Raw genomic sequence first — 17,498 nt, 5'->3', positions numbered from 1 at the left:
TGGTGCCTGGCTGGGTACAACCTCTCTAAGATGCTGACAGACACCACGCTTACAAACCACACCAGTGGCCACACTAATGAACATTCTGCCACATGCCGGATCTTGCACTGCATTCCTCTCCGTTCTGTCTCCCACAGTCTGTTGACTTAAACCATGTTGAGCTGGACCTGGCTCCCAACCTGGCCCACTCTCTGTGTAGACAGGACCTCCAGGGAGCTCCAGAGTGTCCTGGCTTGGAGGAAGGAATCTACTATTCCACCAGGTGCCTGAGTGGCTGCTGGGCATGGAAGCTGGAAGGTGTGACAAGTAACTTCAGGAAGCAAAGCTAGCTGGTGTCCATATCCTGGGTAAGGCCATGCTAGGAAGTCGCAGATGGTCCAACACATGAGGTCCAAGACAGCCAGGGAGCAAAGCTGACACGTAAAGAAAAGGGTCGGGACGCCTAGTGGCTCAGTCAGGTAAGTGTCTGCCTTCCACTCTGGTCATGATCCCAGAGTCCCAGGATCGAGCCCCACATTGGGCTCCCCACTCAGCGGGGAGTCTGCTTCTCCCTCTGCCCCTCACCCCACTCGTGCTCTCTCTCTCAAAAATAAAAAATAAAAGAAAAGAAAATAGAAAAGGACCGACAACAGAGAACAATAATCTAGTCCCTGGATATGTATTAGGCATCTTTTATACGCCAAGCCCTGGGCCAGGGGCTGAAGATCCCGCCACGAGCAGAGTTAGTCCGTCCCTGCTGTGGCTGCTGTGGGTACCCACAGCATGGCGGGTCTGTTGTGAAAGCCAGTGGCCTTCCTGCTTAGGCCACGGGGTGTCTGCTCTGGCTGGCCAGGTTGTGCCCCAATGCTTATGTATTTTTAATGCCATCTTTGGTCCCTGGCCTTGTTTTTAACAAATGTATAATTACAAAGTGAAAAAAGGAAAAAACCCAAAAAACTCTGAACCTGACCTAGATTGGGACTGTTGGTCAGGGAGAGCTTCCCAGAGGGAAAGACGCTGGAGCTGAGATCCAGAATGTGAGCTGGAGATCATTGGTGGACACGGAAGGTTAGCACATTCTGAGCCATGGGCAGAGCCAGACCGTTTTGTGGATAGAGTTTGGTTGAATCTCTCAGAGGACGTGGTGGGGGAACTGAGAGCTGGAAAGGCTTCTGAGCTGGTTTGGGCATCAGAGCCTGCTAAGGTCTGAATGTTTGTGTCGCCCCAAAATTCCCCTGTTGAAATCCTGCTGCTTAAAGTAAGGGCTTGGGTAGGTGGGGCCTTTGGGGTGCTTCGGCCGGCGGGGAAGGCAGAGCCCTCCTGGCTGGGATCGTGCCTCCTGGAAGAGCGCGGGAGAGCCCCTTAGTGCCCCGAGCATGTGAGCCTGGCAGCACGGCGCGAGCCTCTGAACCGGGCAAAGAGGGTCCTCCCCAGAGCAGCACGGTGCTGGTGCCTTGCCCTTGCCAGCCTCCAGAACTACGGCAAAGAAACATCTGCTGTTGGCAAGCTCCCCAAGGCTGTAGTACTTGGTGATAGCCGCCCAGACGGACTAAGACGGTACCTTTTTGGTGGGGCAGGAGGGACTGGTGGGATTCACGGAACAGAGGGGGGGGGCTCCGACCGCTAACGGCAGAAGTGCAGGGATGGCAGCTCAGCACTGCTGTCTACACCGAGCTTAGAACGAATGTGCACAGCAGTCCATCCAGCTGTGTGCACACGGGCAAAAATGGTCACCTCGGGCTGCAGCAGCCGTGGCACCACTGGGTCCCCACCAGCACTGCCCTTCCCCCTGGACAGTCTGTGTCCTTGGCCGCATCTCCGGTTTACCTCTCCCCTGAAGGGGAGCCTCCTTCACGTGCACCTGACGGGGGTGAGCTTTATGTCACGTGTCTGCGTCCCAGCTTCCAGGGCTGCTGGGAAAGCAGGCTGCTAGCTTCTTTCCTGGGGAAGTGGGACTTGAAAGGTAGGAAAGCCCCCTCCCCCCGCCCCCCGGTGTGCTGGAGACCTGTTGTTGAGCCTGGAGGTATCCTTTGCTAAGATTGGGCACCGCTGGAGCCTCCATTGTCCTGTTTCTTATCTATGAAACAGAGCCACTTAAGACAAAATAAAACACCATTTGTCTGGCAATACTTCCACTCAGGACCAGCTACATAATTTGCAGGGCCCACTGAAAAATGCACATACTGGGCTGCTTGCTCAAAAATTTAGAATTTAAAGACAGAGCCATAAGAGCATTAGACCAAGCTGGGCCCTTCTGAGCGTGAGTCCCTGTGCACCTGCAGGGAACACATGCCTTTGAGGCTGGTGCTGCTTCCTCCTTCCTCTGCAGCCAGTAGGGTTGTTTGGTATGAACAGTTGTCTAATCTAGTGTTGCTAGACACAACGGAAGAGAGGGAACTCAAATTATATTCTTTATAACACAATATCTAGTAAGGTCTGGGTCCTTCTAGAAACCTATTAGAGTTCATTTGGAAGGCATCACACAGGAACCTACACAGGGAAAAAGAAATGATGAAACTCCAAGGTTGAACTGAGAAGAAGAGTTGCTTTGGCAAGGGTGTTCATCCTTCCCGTCTGAATAACAACGCCCTATCGCTTGTTATGGGATGTGGTTTGTCATGGTGGGTGAACTGGGGCAGGATTTTGAAACATTACAGATGTTTCCTTCCTCGCTTTCTTCCTTCTTTCCCTCCTCCCTAGCCCCCTCCTCCTCCCTTCCTTCCTCCCTCCCTCTCTTTTTGCTTTCTTTTTTTCTTTCTTCTTTTTTTCTTCTTTTTTTTTCCTTTCCTTTTCTTCTTTCTTTCTTTCTTTCTTCTTTCTTTCTTTCTTTCTTTCTTTCTTTCTTTCTTTCTTTCTTTTTCTTTCTTTCTTTCAACCTTGGTCGAATATATCCTTTGAAGCTAAAGTAAGACGTCCATAGGCTGATAGTCCATGCCAAAGGCTACAAGTGTTTATACAAGGTTTATATAAAAAGAGAAAACATCCCAAAATTCAGCCATCACTACCAGGCTTCTCCAGAACCCCATAGGACCTTAGCTAGTAAAAGAGAAAGCTGGAAATTGTTAATACCCATGCTCATATGCATGGAGGACTCTAGTGCGTGTAAATGTGTTGTTTTGGTTTGGTTTGGGGGGGGGTAAATTTTATTTATTTATTTATTTATTTATTTATTTATTTATTCATTCATTCATTTATTTATTTAAGAGAGAGAGTGCGCACATGAGAAGGAGTGCACGAACAGTGGGGAGGGACAGAGGGAGAGGGAAAAGCAGACTTCCCTCTGAGCAGGAGCCCTGACACATGGGGCTCGATCCCAGGACCCTGGGATCATGACCTGAGCCCAAGGCAGATGCTTAACCAACTAAGCCACCCAGGTGCCCCTAGATGCCATGGAAGTGTACGTCTAATTTCTGCCTACAGTGCTCAGGTGGCCTTCTACCAATTGAATGATATTCCATTCCTACAGATAAACCAAACCATATGAAGACATGTCCCTATTATTGGACATTGTGAGTTTCTCCCCTCCCCCCATTATATATAACCATTAAATGAACAACTTTTTTAAAAATTAAATTATATATTTATTTGACAGAAAGAGTGGGGGGAGGGGCAGAGGGAAAGGAAGAGGGAGAAGCAGACTCCCCACTGAGCGGGGAGCCTGAGGAGGGGCTCAATCCCAGGACCCTGAGATCATGACTTGAGCCAAAGTCACACTTAACTGACTGAGCCACCCAGGCGCTCCTAAACAACCATCACTACGCATAAATCTTTGCGTGCCAAATATATATGTATACACTTATATAGTGTGTATATATCTTAAGCTATCAATAAGCACGCAGTGTGGCCCGCTGAGGATAAAGGAAAATGCAGAATAAATACAAAATTTAGTTCTATTAGAATTTCCTAAAAATATTTTTTATACAGCAATAGTCTGGGTATCAATGCTTTGTATCATTATGAAATAAGAAGCTAATAACTCACTTTAATTCTAATGCAGCAATGTTAACCTGTTCAATAGGACCAAAATGAATTTCTTATCTCTGAAATCCCGAGCACCCGTATCATTAAAAACCCCTCTCAGGACATCGTTTTCCCAGCAGGAAGCTTCATGAAACAATGGAATCACCTGATATGCACAGAACAAGAAGGATGAATGTGCAAAGGGCAGGCTTCGGGGGAGGGGGGGGTTGGTTAGGGCCACACAGCAGAGCTTCCAGTTACATTTGAACAGCTGAAGCCAGAGCCACTAAGAGAAGAAGGATATGGCTGGCACCATGTTCTGCCCAGAGAGGTGGGACTCCTCTTTGAGCAGATGCTGCTGCCCTGCAAATCAAAAAGGAAAGAAAGAAAATTTCAGTATTGGTGTGTGGCGCCTACTTTCAAAAATATACAGACACGCACACTGCGGAAAAAATGAAATAGTACAGAAAGTATAAGGTGAAAAGTAAAAGTGCCTTGGACTCCCCATCCTTTCTTTTTTTTTTTTTTAAGATTTTATTAATTTATTTCAGAGAGGGGGAGAGAGAGAGTCCGAGCAAGCATGAGTGGGGGGAGGAGGAGAGGAAGAAGCAGACTCCCCGCTGAGGACCCTGGGATCATGACCTGAGCTGAAGGCAGACGCTTAACCATCTGAGCCACCCGGGCGCCCCATAGACTCCCCATTCTTACGTTCCACAGAGAATCATTGTCGACGGTTTGAGTCGGCTTTCGAGGAATGTGACCCCTATACTTAAGTTGTGTATACACCTACACACACCTTCACGTGCCCTTTTATCTAAGCACAAATGGAATCTGCAACTTTTTTCACCTAACATCAGATTTTGGACATATATCCATATTGTACATATTAGTTACTTCATTCTTTCTTACGGACGAATCCTTACCGTATGAACATACCGTAAAGGTAGCTAAGCTAACCTCCCTGCTGACAGACATTGTATCACTGGAGTTTAACTAGTGAGGAAAAACCTATCTTGACATTAAGACACTGAGAGAGGGAGGACCTGGCCAAAAAATGGTCTCTGTCCATAGCAGAAAGAGTCTGATCACTAACTGGATTTTTTAAAACAGAAATTACTGAATTTTTAAAAACCAATTAAAAGATACATTTCTTAAAATCGTGAAACAGTCTAATGTTGGCTTGGAAATTTATCCCGTGGTTTTGGACTCCACTGAGTGCTGGTCACCCCTTTTTTGTTTATATTTATTGCAGCATTATTAACAATTGCCAGGATACAGAAGCAACCTAAGTGTCCATCCATAGACAAATGGAGAAGGAGGATGTGGTACGTACACACACACACACACACACACACACACACACACACACAGGAATATTACACAGCCATAAGAAGGGATGAGAGTTTTATCATTTTCAACAACCCAGATGGACCTAGAGGGTATTATCCTAAGTGAAATAAGTCAGACTGAGAAAGACAAATACCATATGATTCTCTCATATGTGAAACCTCACAAGAAAAAAAAGGCACAACATAGGGAATATAGTCAATGATACTGTAATAGACTTACCTGGTAACAGATAAGTCTACTACACTTGTGAGTACAGCTTAATATATAAGCCTACTGAATGACTATGCTGTGCACCAGAAACTAATCTAACATTGTGTGCCAACTAAACTCAAAAGATATTTTTTTAATAAAAACAAAATAAAGGAGGGGCATCTGGGTGGCTCAGCCTGTTAAGCGTCTCCCATTGGCTTAGGTCATGGTCTCGGGGTCCTGGGATCAAGCCCCCTGTTGGGTTCCCTGATCAGCGGGGAGTCTGCTTCTCCCTCTCTCCTCCCCCCGCCCACGGCTCGTGCTCTCTCTCTTTCTTTCTCTCTCTCAAATAAATAAGTAAAATCTTTAAAACAAAACAAAATAAAATAAAAGGAATCTTAGGCAGCCCACACGTTTGCGCTAGGGCTCCTCCTGCTGGACATTTTCTACAATTGCACTTCTGATTCCGTTAATATCTCACTTGATTTACTCAAAATTGATTTTTTTAATTCAAAATAATTAACAAATACAAGGGTATATTTATGATTATTATAGTTTAAAAGATTTTTTAAAGGTTTGTTTATTTACTGTAGAGAGGGACAGAGAGAGCGCGGAGGTGCAGAAGGAGAGGGAGAAGGAGAGCAGCACATCCGGTACTGAGCATGGAGCCCAACGCAGGGCTCGATCTTACAACACTGTGATCCTGACCTGAGCTGAAATCAAGCGCTACATGCTTAACTGACTGAGCCACCCACGCACCCCTATGTTTATTCTTTTAGAAAAATAAAATATTACAGAAGGAAACACATTATACATAACGAGGGTCTCCATCCTTTTCCAGTTCTCACTCCCCTTCCTAGAACTAACCCCTGATAGAGCTCATGTCCTCAGACCTACTTCATCATTGATGTCCATTATCAGGCACGAATAGAAACATACAGTTTTCTTTTCCTTTTCTTTTCACGACTGGGTTCATGTTCTAGGCCTTTATTTGTCACATTTTAACTTAAACTTTTCCTGTCTCTGTGAGGTTGTGCTTGAGGGCAGCTTTCATGCAAAGAAAAAAAACACTATTTGCAATTACTTTGGCTTAAAAAATTAATTCTAGCTATTAAACGTATAAATTCAAAAACTTGATTTCCCCATACATTTCTCTATTTAATTTATGAATCATATTTTTCTATTTAAAACCCGGGGCGGGGGGGAGTGCCTGGCTGGCTCAGTTGCTAGAGATGTGACTCTAGATGTCAGGGTTGTGAGTTCAAGTCCCATGTTGGGGCTAAAGCTTACTTTAAAAAAATTAGGGACCTCTGATAATAACTTTTATTACAAGTAATCTCTGCCCAACATGGGGCTTGAACTCATCAGCCCGATATCCAGAGTCACATGTTCTGCGGACTGAACCAGCAGGTGCCCCTGATAATAACTTGTAAGGGAGCTTCATTCTTATTCAAATTTCCTTGAATATTTTTAACTCAGGTTATTTTGGGCTAAGTTATTTTAAATTTATCTTTTCAAATGGTACATTTTCTTTTTAAAGTACTTCAAATGACTTTAAATGAGCAAAACCTTCTCAAATACTTCATTCTAGTAAATCGAATAAGTGTATAAAATTTAATCTTCATTCTCTTAAACATTCCATTTCTGGCTAAAAACTCAGTAAAATCTAAGTAGCTATCTTATTGAAAAATAACTTTCAACTAAAAATCCCAAGTCTGATATATTTGGAATCACAGGGCTATTGCAACAGCTATTTTTATATGCTAAATTCTGTAAAATGTTGCAAATGAATTAAATATAAAAAATGTAAGTCGTTCCCAAACTTACCACAGAACTATTAATAATATGAGTTGGATTTATATAAACAGCTGTTTGTTCCATTCTAAACCTTTGCAGATTAAAAGTCCTTTACTCCATTATTCCTAAGCAAGCAGAGGTTGGAATTCCCACTTCTGTGTCCTGGGGTGTGTTGGGGGAGGAGGGACAATGCATTTTGGACACAGAATTTGGGCCAAGATGAGAGATTGGACCTTTCTCCTTGACCCTGACTGACAAAATGAGTCCTTATTGAAATAACGTGAGTACGTCTGTTTTCTCATACCCTCACCAATTCTGTAGATTATCATTGTACTGAGTTTTTGGCCAAAACTAGAGCCTGCAAGCCTTTAAGTTTGTTTTCTACATATTTTTTCACTTTAATTGTTCACAAGAATTTTTCCATATTGCTGTACGATTATCCTATCACCGCCCCCCCCCCAGTTTTATGGAGATATAATCTACATACATTATCTACATTCTATTCCATCCAGTAAATGTAATCCTTTGACGTAACCATTCACTTCTCATTAGATATTTAGGTCCAGCTCCCAATGCTCACACTTTGGATTCAGTATTATAAAGAATGCTTTGATGAAAATCTTTGAGCACATAGATTGTGCCCACATTCTGAATCGTTTCTTTAAAAGCGAGTACCGTAAGTACCTTAAGGTCTGACTTAGACCAAAGATTGCGAATATTTTTATTATTCCTAATACATATTGTCAAATTGTTCTCCTGAAGCAATTTACAAACTTACAATGGCATCAAGCATTGAATAACACTTTGAAAAAAAAATTTTTTGCTATTTTTGGCTAAGGTATGTCCAAGATATTGAGGCGAAAACTGCACCTCATTATATTTGTATCTCATTATTACTAGAAAGATGAAATCATTCTCCATAGTTGCCAGTTGGGGATCATCTCTTGCAAATCGTCCATCAATATTCTTAGCTAAGTTGTTTTAAAAAAGAGATCAGTAGGGGCGCCTGGGTGGCACAGCGGTTAAGCGTCTGCCTTCGGCTCAGGAAGTGATCCCGGCGTTGTGGGCTCGAGCCCCACATCAGGCTCCTCTGCTATGAGCCTGCTTCTTCCTCTCCCACTCCCCCTGCTTGTGTTCCCTCTCTCGCTGGCTGTCTCTATCTCTGTCAAATAAATAAATAAAATCTTTAAAAAAAAAGAGAGAGATCAGTAAAATTCCTTCTGGGGCAATGAAAGTGGAAGAAAACCTGGCAGAGCGTGAAAGAGGGTTTTATTCTTGACAGTCAGTGGAATGGGGAAAGAACTCTTATACATAAATCTTTTCAACAATCGCTGGAAGAATGCCCAGACAAAGTAAAGAGTAGATCAGGTACTTTAAATTCCTTCCTTATCTGCTGTGGTGTGAACCACCGTGACATTTTGAGGCAGTGTGGTTTAGTGGGGAAAGCAAGAACTTGACACACAAACTTGGCTTCTGTTTCTGGCTCTAGCCAGCCCTGAGTGACTAGGAGATCGCTTAACCCCTTCAGCATCGCTGATGGGGATCGAGTTGCCCACCTTTCAGGAATGTGGTTGGAAGGAAACAAGATGATGACTCCAGACTGCCGGGCTGGAAGCCTGACATGTCCAAAGTCCCTGGAAAGTTCTGAGGACAGGTAAGGAGAGCCACCCTCATTCACCTGACACCCCCCGCAGTAGAGGAGGTAAACTGAGGCACAGGGGGGCCAGGGTGTCACCACCTGCCTGTTTCAGGAATGGCCATGTAGGGTGCCATGGTTTCACAAATAGAAATTTTGCATAATCTGTATCATATAAAGTTGACAGTCTGCTTAAGGGGACAAGGAGTAAAAACATAAAGACTTAAGTTATGCTGTAACACTATGGATATCTACCTCTCCAGGCCTTCTGAGGTCCTCAGCTCACCGGATTGCCTGTCCTATGAAATCCTCCCAACAATCCTACTCCCCTTTCCTCCACCTAAGTGACCTATTGGTTTCTGTTTCTTGCAATCAAAATCTGGAACTTATCTATATACGACCACCAGACACATCTCCAACTCTTGCAGGACATTTGTCATTCCTTTCGGCTGCCTGGCCGAATTGAGACAGACTCATTAGGGTCTACGCAGTAATCCAGGCGGGCGATGACCAGGCTGGTCCCAGTAGGTGACTGCATAGTCCTTCCTTCTCTCTCTTTCTGTGTCTGTCTCTCTCTCTCTCTCTAATGGGCTAGTTATACAAATGAACAAAACAGTCTATGTAACACACACAGCACAATGTCTGATTAGTACCCTTCCCCTCGTGGATGGAAGAATGGGTCCTCTGGACATGAGGGAGCTCCCACTATGTGCCAACCGCGGCAGCACGGCAGGCTCTGCTCGGCCAACACGGCAGGAGTTCAGCTCGCTTGGGCATATGTTCTCCAAACCTGCACCGACCTAGCAGCTCAGAGAGACGGAGAAGCGCAGAAGCACAGACCTTACTCGGCAGCCAGGTTATTTTAGGGCATGGGTGTTAAATCAAACTGCCGTTCATCAGCGTTCCGTCAATGGTAAGGCCTGGTTATCTTGGGGCAGCAAGGAGGCTGGATCAGACTTCTACTTACGAATTCAAGGCACAGTCAGGATGGGTGCTGTGGTCCACACACTGTAAGAGCTTCACTGGTCTACAGAATGAAAAGAAAGAACATTCAAGGAATTATTTAAGTGACTCTCACTCATCAAACATTTATGGTGTGCCTGCAAAGTACTGGGGCTACAAAGTCTCTGACCTTAGAGAACACACAAACTATTTCCTTTTTTTTTTTTAAGATTTTATTTATGTATTTGAGAGAGAGAAAACGAGCATAAACAGGGGGAGTGGCAGGGAGAGGGAGAAGTAGACTCCCTGCTGAGCAGGGAGCCCGATGTGGGGCTCGATCCCAGGACCCTGGGATCATGACCTGAGCCGAAGGCAGTCGTTTAACCGACTGAGCCACCCAGGTGCCCCCCATACAAACTTTCTTTTTAAAAATATTAGCCAGCATTTATTGAGCACTTACTATGTACCAAGAAATCTGATTATGGATTTTACATAGACTATGTCACTGAATCCTCTCAACGACCAAATGGAGCAGGTATTACCATCTCCAATAGACAGCTGCGAACACTGATCAGAGTGTCTTGCCCAAGTACACACTGTAGCAGCTGTGGAGCTGAACTTGAACATTGCAGGCTCACGCCAGAGCCCAAGCATGGGACCACTTCCGTAAGGATGGACAGTCTTGCTTGGAAAATCCTCTTGATGAGGTCTTTGGTGAGAAAGTCGGATTTGAAGCGCACGGGTGATGGCTATGCCCAGGTTTCAGCAAAGAAGCTGCACTGGTAAGCAGCTCTGTGCAGTAGAGGGAAAAGATGCAGAGTCCCAGGAGGGCAGGGAAAGCAGGAGTGAAGAGAGGAGCTGGGGGGAGGGGGGGCCCGGGTGGCTCAGTCAGTTAAGTGTCTGCCTTCGGCTCAGGTCATGATCCCAGGCTGCTGGGATCAAGCCCCGCATGGGGCTCCTTGCTCAGCTCCTCTCTGCCTGTGCTTCCCTTGCTTGTGCTCTCTCTCTGACAAATAAATAAAAAATCTTAAAAAAAAAATATAGAGGAGCTGGGTAGCTGTGGCACACGGGGCACTAAGGAGGAGGCAGGCCAACGGGGCTCTCTCCTGGCCAGGTGGCTGGAAGGGACTTTGGAAAAGCAGAAAATATGTTGTTCGCTGTATGGCTCCCCAGGACTCGCTTACTCTCTGGTAAAGTCTACACTGTGCAGGTATTTGTTATGACGATATTTTGTTGTTGCTGTTTTCTGCCCCCCACCCTCAAAGTCATTGGGTTTCACGGAGTCTGGCTCAATACAGAGCTCACAGAAATCAACCAGGAGGCAAGAGAGGCTCTGAAAAGAGAAGACCCGGACAAAATGTGCAAGAATCTTGGGGAGAACTCCTGATGGCCACAGGACAGAGGACCATGTCACCTGAATTTTGTGGGGCAAGAGGTTGTCAGTTACACCTCGGTTGGAGTTCAGTGTGTTAACCATGGTCACTCTCCCATGGTTAGCCTCTCGTTATCTCCTCTGTGCTCCCAGGAGCTTTACAAAACCCGAGATGAACACCAGAGCCCATGGGCAGTAAAGAAGTGGGAGAGGGGGAGCTGAGCCAGGCTTGCCAGGGAAGAGCCCTTAAGGGCAGCACAGGTGGGGACAACACTAGAGCAAGTGAAAGCAGACTGAGTCCCTGGGGACAGCCGTGAGCAGGGAAGGAGACCTGGGCTCTGGCCTCAGTCACCACACTTGACCTGATGACGTACAAAGACAGCCTCCTCGAAGGAGTTCCTGGGCCAAAGCAAAGTGGTCCCAAATGCAGAATTTTTAGGCACAATTTTCTCCATCATTGAGCTGCTTTAGCAAAGAACTGCCTTTTAAGACAGATTTATGAAAATCTGGTGCTTTCTTGTGGTGATGAGCACCCGGTGTTGTACTGAAATGTGGAATCACTATATTGTTCACCTGAAACTAGTATTGCACTGAATGTTAACTAACTGCAATTTGAATAAAGACTTAAAAAAATAAAATCCGGTGCTTAAAGAAAGGAAGGGTCCTATAGTAGAAAGAAAAAAGCATCCTTCAAAGCCATACAATGCTGGGTTCCAAAGTCAGCTCTGTCACTGAGTGGTGACCTTGGAAAACTTACTTCATCTCTCTGACCCTTAATTTACCCATCCACGGAAAAGGGATATTTATATAAAGCTTAACAACAGACACAAGCAATCTAAGACAAGTCTAGAGAGAGATTACTATTGCGGGCAGGCAGGAAGGCCGGAAGGGAGGGTGAGGGGAGACTCAGCCGCTGGGTTATGTTGTTTCTCGATCCAACATGTGTGTGTTGAACTTGGGAAAATTCATCCCACTGCGTACTTATGATTGGTGCATTTTCCTGTACATAGCCGATAGTTCCCCAAAACACTATTTGCTTTGTTTTGTTTTTAACAGAGGGTGGTAACACCTCACTTTTGAGTTTCCTGAGAGCATTAACAGTAACAGATGAGTACACTGGTACAGCACCAAGCTGTGGAGAACAGCTCTGTGGGGCTCTTATCTGGTGAAATGGGGGGAGACCAACCCATATTTCCAGTGGGCTTTGCTCACAGAGCTAATGAGAAGGCCCAGTGCAGCAGAGCCAGCGGATGGTCGTGAGGGCTGGACAAGACTGCAGATGGAATTTCCACTCTGCCACACCTTCAAATTTTCAGGAAAGCCACTAAGTCCTTGCAATGTTGCACTTCCAGCCTGAGGAACCAAGCCAGGCGGCAGACTTAGGCACTGAGGCAGAGAAAAGCAGGAAGCAGCAAGGTAAGGAGTTCCCAGTGCAGGAGAGGGTTTTCAGCTGTACTAGGGTTTTAGCCAAGCTTATCGAAATTTCCAAGACTTGGGCGCCTGGGTGGCTCAGGCGGTTGAGCATCCAACTCTTGGTTTCAGTTCAGGTGGTGATCTCAGGGTCGTGAGATCGAGCCTGGAGTCAGGCTTCTTACTCAGTGTGGAGTCTGCTTGAGATTTTTCCCTCTACCTCTCTATCTGCCCCTCTCCCACCACTCCTGCACACCGCACTATCGCGCTTTCTCTCTCTCTCTCTCCCCCAAATAAATAAGTAAAATCTTAAATTGCCAAGACTCAGGAAAGCCCTCAGGCAACACTTGTTATAAGTACCTAAAGTACTTAGCCCGTAATGTGCTCAATCAAGGGTAGCCGTTATTATTTTCCTATGCATCTCCCTGTAAGCATCTCAAACAAACCCACCCTAGCACCTATCTTGGGCAAGGATCCGTGGCATCCAAGGATGCAGGGACCACAGTGCCTGTTCTCAGGTTACTCACCTGCCAGAAGCAAGCAAGGGGAAACAGGACATATACATACACACACACACACACACACACACCCAAAAGGGTTTCTATTTGTCCTTGAAGCATCTTTGAAAAGGGCTCTGGACAAAAGTGGGTGGGACCCCGGCAGAGCCCTGGCCAGAAGGGACTCCCAGCCCTCACACCCCAGAAGACACAGCCCAGAAGACACAGTCCTGTGGCCTTAGGGCTGATCCCAGCAGAACACATTCAACAGCCTCTTGCCATCCAAACTCACTGCTCCACCTTTGAAACCGCACACTGATTACGATAGACCACCTACGGGTGATCGTTAATACAGCTGTACTGAAAACCCATTTTCCTCAGTCTGTCTTCCAGGATTTTCACACTGCCTTCTCCACAGGATTCCCTAAAATATAAAAGCATATAAGTAAGATTAAAGGAGGAGAAAAAGGGAAGCTGTTTCTGGGTGAATTAAAATTTCCCATGACCACGTGTTTCCTGGGTTATTCTCCTCTCTGGGGGAATATGCGGAAGTAACCCCCAAAACTGCCGCTTGCGGGGAGACCCGCAGCATCCCAGAAGGGGGTGCGCCGAGGACAAGGTTTGTGGGTCCAGCGCACTGGGCGGACCTGCTCTGGTGCATGCGCAGTGTGCCCCGGAGCCCTCGCCATCAACACACCTCAGTGACGCGCCCCAGGCCAACACAGTGCTGCCAGCTTGTTCACCAGACAGTGTGTTAGGCCAGGCTTTAAATGAAAACAAGAACATACAAATCAAAAATTATCAAAAAATGCAAATAAACACAAGGAAAAAGAAATCACCCCAATTGCTTATCACTAGGGCTAAGTGCTGCTGACATTTTGGGGTATAGCCTTTAAGACGTTTGAAATACATTCATTCCCCCGAGACTTTTAAAATATAATAAGCTTCTAGCTGTCCAGTGCATTTTGTATTCTGCTTTGGCGCATGTCTGTGTGCGTATATATGTACGCACACGCATACATAGATACTTCTGTGCCGTTATTTTTAAATTCCTGTATGGTCTCCCTTACGGAATCAGAACATGATTCATAAAAGCAGCCCCCACTTGTTGATGACCAAGGTTGATTCCTATATTTTAATGTCACACTAAAACTACCCTTCATTTTCAAACACATCCTTAATTCTTTGTTTTCTTAGCCTAAAATCCTGGAAGTAGGATTTCAGGCACTAGCGTTTTGCACGCAATGTAAGGCTCCTTGATAGTGTTAAAGCACAAAAGTTCTCCTGAGTAAACCTGAAAATCTAATTGGCTTTATTCAAGGATTCAGGAATAAAGCGGCATCCCTTCCAGTAAACAGGCAGGCAGCTCTAAGTCCTTGGAAATGGAAGGCTTTGTAAGGTCCGGAGGGTGTGACAAGGAAGTTATTAGCAAAAGAAAGGAAAGGATTATTGCAGGCTGGCTCTTCTCTTTGTCGGAAGGGAGAGGCCAGTATTTAGTGTACAGATGACCTCACTACTGCTGATAAGAAAATTTCAGATGGACTGTTTAAAGATCACATTTCTGGGAGAGGTTGAAGCTTGGTTTGCTATTGTGGGGAGAAATGACTCCATTTGGGACCCACTGTTACTTTTTTGTTGTTGTTACGGAAGTACAGTTTGATATATAAGGTGACATTAATTGGGCCTGTTGTTTCTTTTCCAATAACAGGCAGTGCTAAATTGCACCCTCTGCCGCCCACCCCGTCAAGGTGTGAGTATTCATTTCCCCACTCCCCCATCCACTGGGCGTCCTGCCTCCTGTGGCCATAATTCAGTGGGGTCAAACAGCACGGACACAGCCTCCTCACTGTAACACTAACAGAGAGGAAGTCTACAGAGTGGAAATGAGGGATTGGAGGAAGTTTTCACAAAAGAAGTGGCATTCTAGGCATGACAGGAATGATGAGGGCAAAGTGTGGAGTGAAGTCTTGTTTTAGAACCCAGCCAAAATCTGGGAGGAAGTCCTTCTCCAGGACAGGCTCACTACTGAGAATTTTTTAGAAAACAATGACATGGAGGTTACAGGACACCTGGATATAGAAGTCAATGGATTAGTGTACTTTTTTTTTTTTTTTTTTAATAACGGCAGCTAAAACAATGCTAACCACAATCAGGTATCAGCCTTATTGTTTTTAGCTCTTTTGTCTATAAGGTTGTTTTTTTTCCCCTAAAATCTGAGCAGTTCAGGACCCCCTACTTCCTTAGCTCATGACCCATAACTCCACTCCGTGGCACAAACATACAACCACGTGCTCTGGGCCCTTTTATCGTCTCCTCTGTAGCAGACACGTTGGTCCAAGATAACGTTGAATTGCAATTTCCTTATCTCACTAAAGATAGGTTCAAAGGGCAAGCTGCCTCTGATAGAAACATTAAAACAACAAGCAAGTGTAATTTCTAGACAAAGAGCAACTTCCCACAGAAAGAAGAAAAATAATATACACTGTTTTTTTGTGCAACATAAGTATAATTTGTCTTCCGGGAAGAGAAATGCAGATCCTGGTATTACTATGTAGTAAGTCATTTGCAGGCTTCATCTCTTGTTTAAGAGACAGGAAAAAATAATCCCTCATTACACGGTGAGTCTTAGACGGTTCTAGAGGCCTGAAATGGGGAAGTTGCTAAGATTCTCCCAAAACATACTCACTGGGGTTAGCAATACTTTTCATCAATGCTCTGAAGAGCAAGGCCCCAGCTGGCCTCTGAAGAAGCCTGACATGGCTGAACTTGAACCAGGGTGGGCCTCCTTGGCTTGTCTCTGAATCATCTGGGTTTACGTTTCTTATCTTCCCTTTTTTTCCAGCAATGCTCCTCACTGATGAGAAGAATGAAGTCAGGCTTGCCTCTATATAAACTCAAGTGGTTTTCCAGAAAATATGGATCTTAACAGTTTCCTTGGCCAGTTATCCGAGGCCTAGTTGTGGAAACGGTTGTTCTCTGAGAATAAAGTCTTTATTACATAGTCCTTGGGTCAATTCTGAGAACTCCTGCTGGGGGCTTTCAAACAACCAGGAGGAGAAACAGGCTTTGACCCACACAAATGTAGAAGGACCTTTCCTATCCAGTGCTACCCAGGTAGCTCAGAAAGGAACCCCATTTTCCTTGGCTGAGAATAGTAACTGAATAAAAGAGGTCTTTTCTCTGGGCTCGGGACTGGTTAGTGGCATTTCCAAAAAGTCAAGGCTTTGTCTTTCTTTACCCATGACATTTGAAACAGAGAACAGTGTTGTTTCCCAAAAAATGAAAATGTGAAACGGGTTTCACTATATCTTATTCAAGAGAAGCATGTTTGCACAATTACCATCACCAGTAACACTTTGACTTACGCTTTTGGTCTTCCAATATCATGCATAACCCAGATCTCAATTCGTGTGATTTTATCCTTCTGGAAATAGGGAATTTCAAAATCTGCAAAAAAACTGAGAAACACGAAAGACATGTTTTTAAAAAGATTTTTTTTAATTTGTTTATTTAGAGAGAAAGCGAGAGAGTAAGTGAGCACGTGGGGGGCGAAGGAAGAGGGAGAGAGAGAGAATCTCAAGCGGACTCCACACCGAGACCCTGAGATCAGGACCTGAGATGAAATCAAGAGTCAGACGCTTAACTGACTGAGCCAGCCAGGCACCCCGATATTTCTCAGAGTCCTAAAGCAATAGGATACTTTTCCCATTCCATTGGTAGTTGATTTACACATTACTTCTGTTGGAAAACTTTCAGGGTATTCAGTGGGGGTGTTTTTGGCTTTTATTTTTAGGTTACTTATTTCATTCAGGCATTCATTAGCTATTAACCATAGAGATGCAGAGTCATGCTCTGACCTCCAGGCCATTCCACTGTTTTGCTTTCCTGGAGTTTACAAAAGCAAGCATTATGCTGGTAATTAAGACAGTTTTCTTAAGCTTACATTTGAAAAAACTAAATAAACGTGTTGGCATTCTTTGTTGTGTTTGTTGATGCTGGTTTTCTTACCCTTTAATGGGATAGGCTCCTGCTGGCTCTGAACCATTCAGCATGACGTGGATCACCCCAGAACTATCTCTTGAATACTGTAAGAAGAAACAAGAATTTTGAGTAAATTAATACATGTTATTTTTCAGCTGCAAAATGAGCAATTTCTTAAAATTGACATTCCTCAGTGTGAGCAAGAATGTACTAAATTTGGTATTTCGTGCAGCTGGTAGGGATGCAACTGGCGTATCTTGGAACGCAAATTGCTTTGAAATGTCAAAAACGCATAGACTCTGCGATTCCATGGCTGGGAATCTACTCCAGGAAGACCATGTGAAATGATCAGTTTCCAGCATTGTATCAGCTGGAATAAACTAAA

At 44.9% G+C, this 17,498-nt stretch overlaps 1 protein-coding gene across 2 annotated transcripts in view; it reads right to left on the bottom strand.

Moving 5' to 3' along the window:
- Positions 1 to 3,536: 3,536 nt before the first annotated feature.
- FAM200B (family with sequence similarity 200 member B) overlaps positions 3,537 to 17,498 on the bottom strand; it is a 38,963-nt gene continuing 25,001 nt past the window's right edge. For both annotated transcript variants that reach the window (XM_026514459.4, XM_057309669.1), the window contains 5 exons: positions 17,141 to 17,217; positions 16,498 to 16,590; positions 13,470 to 13,556; positions 9,879 to 9,938; positions 3,537 to 4,302 (listed from right to left, as the gene is read on the bottom strand). In XM_026514459.4, coding sequence (XP_026370244.2) covers positions 4,197 to 4,302; positions 9,879 to 9,938; positions 13,470 to 13,556; positions 16,498 to 16,590; positions 17,141 to 17,217 — 423 coding nt within the window. In that variant the 3' untranslated portion in view covers positions 3,537 to 4,196. The remainder of the gene's footprint in view (positions 4,303 to 9,878; positions 9,939 to 13,469; positions 13,557 to 16,497; positions 16,591 to 17,140; positions 17,218 to 17,498) is intronic.

The sequence above is a fragment of the Ursus arctos genome, unplaced genomic scaffold, assembly GCF_023065955.2.
Source record: "Ursus arctos isolate Adak ecotype North America unplaced genomic scaffold, UrsArc2.0 scaffold_9, whole genome shotgun sequence".
Classification (NCBI taxonomy): domain Eukaryota; kingdom Metazoa; phylum Chordata; class Mammalia; order Carnivora; family Ursidae; genus Ursus; species Ursus arctos.
The sequence above is the reverse complement of the archived record's forward strand: the minus strand, read 5'-3'. Positions and strand labels throughout refer to the sequence as shown.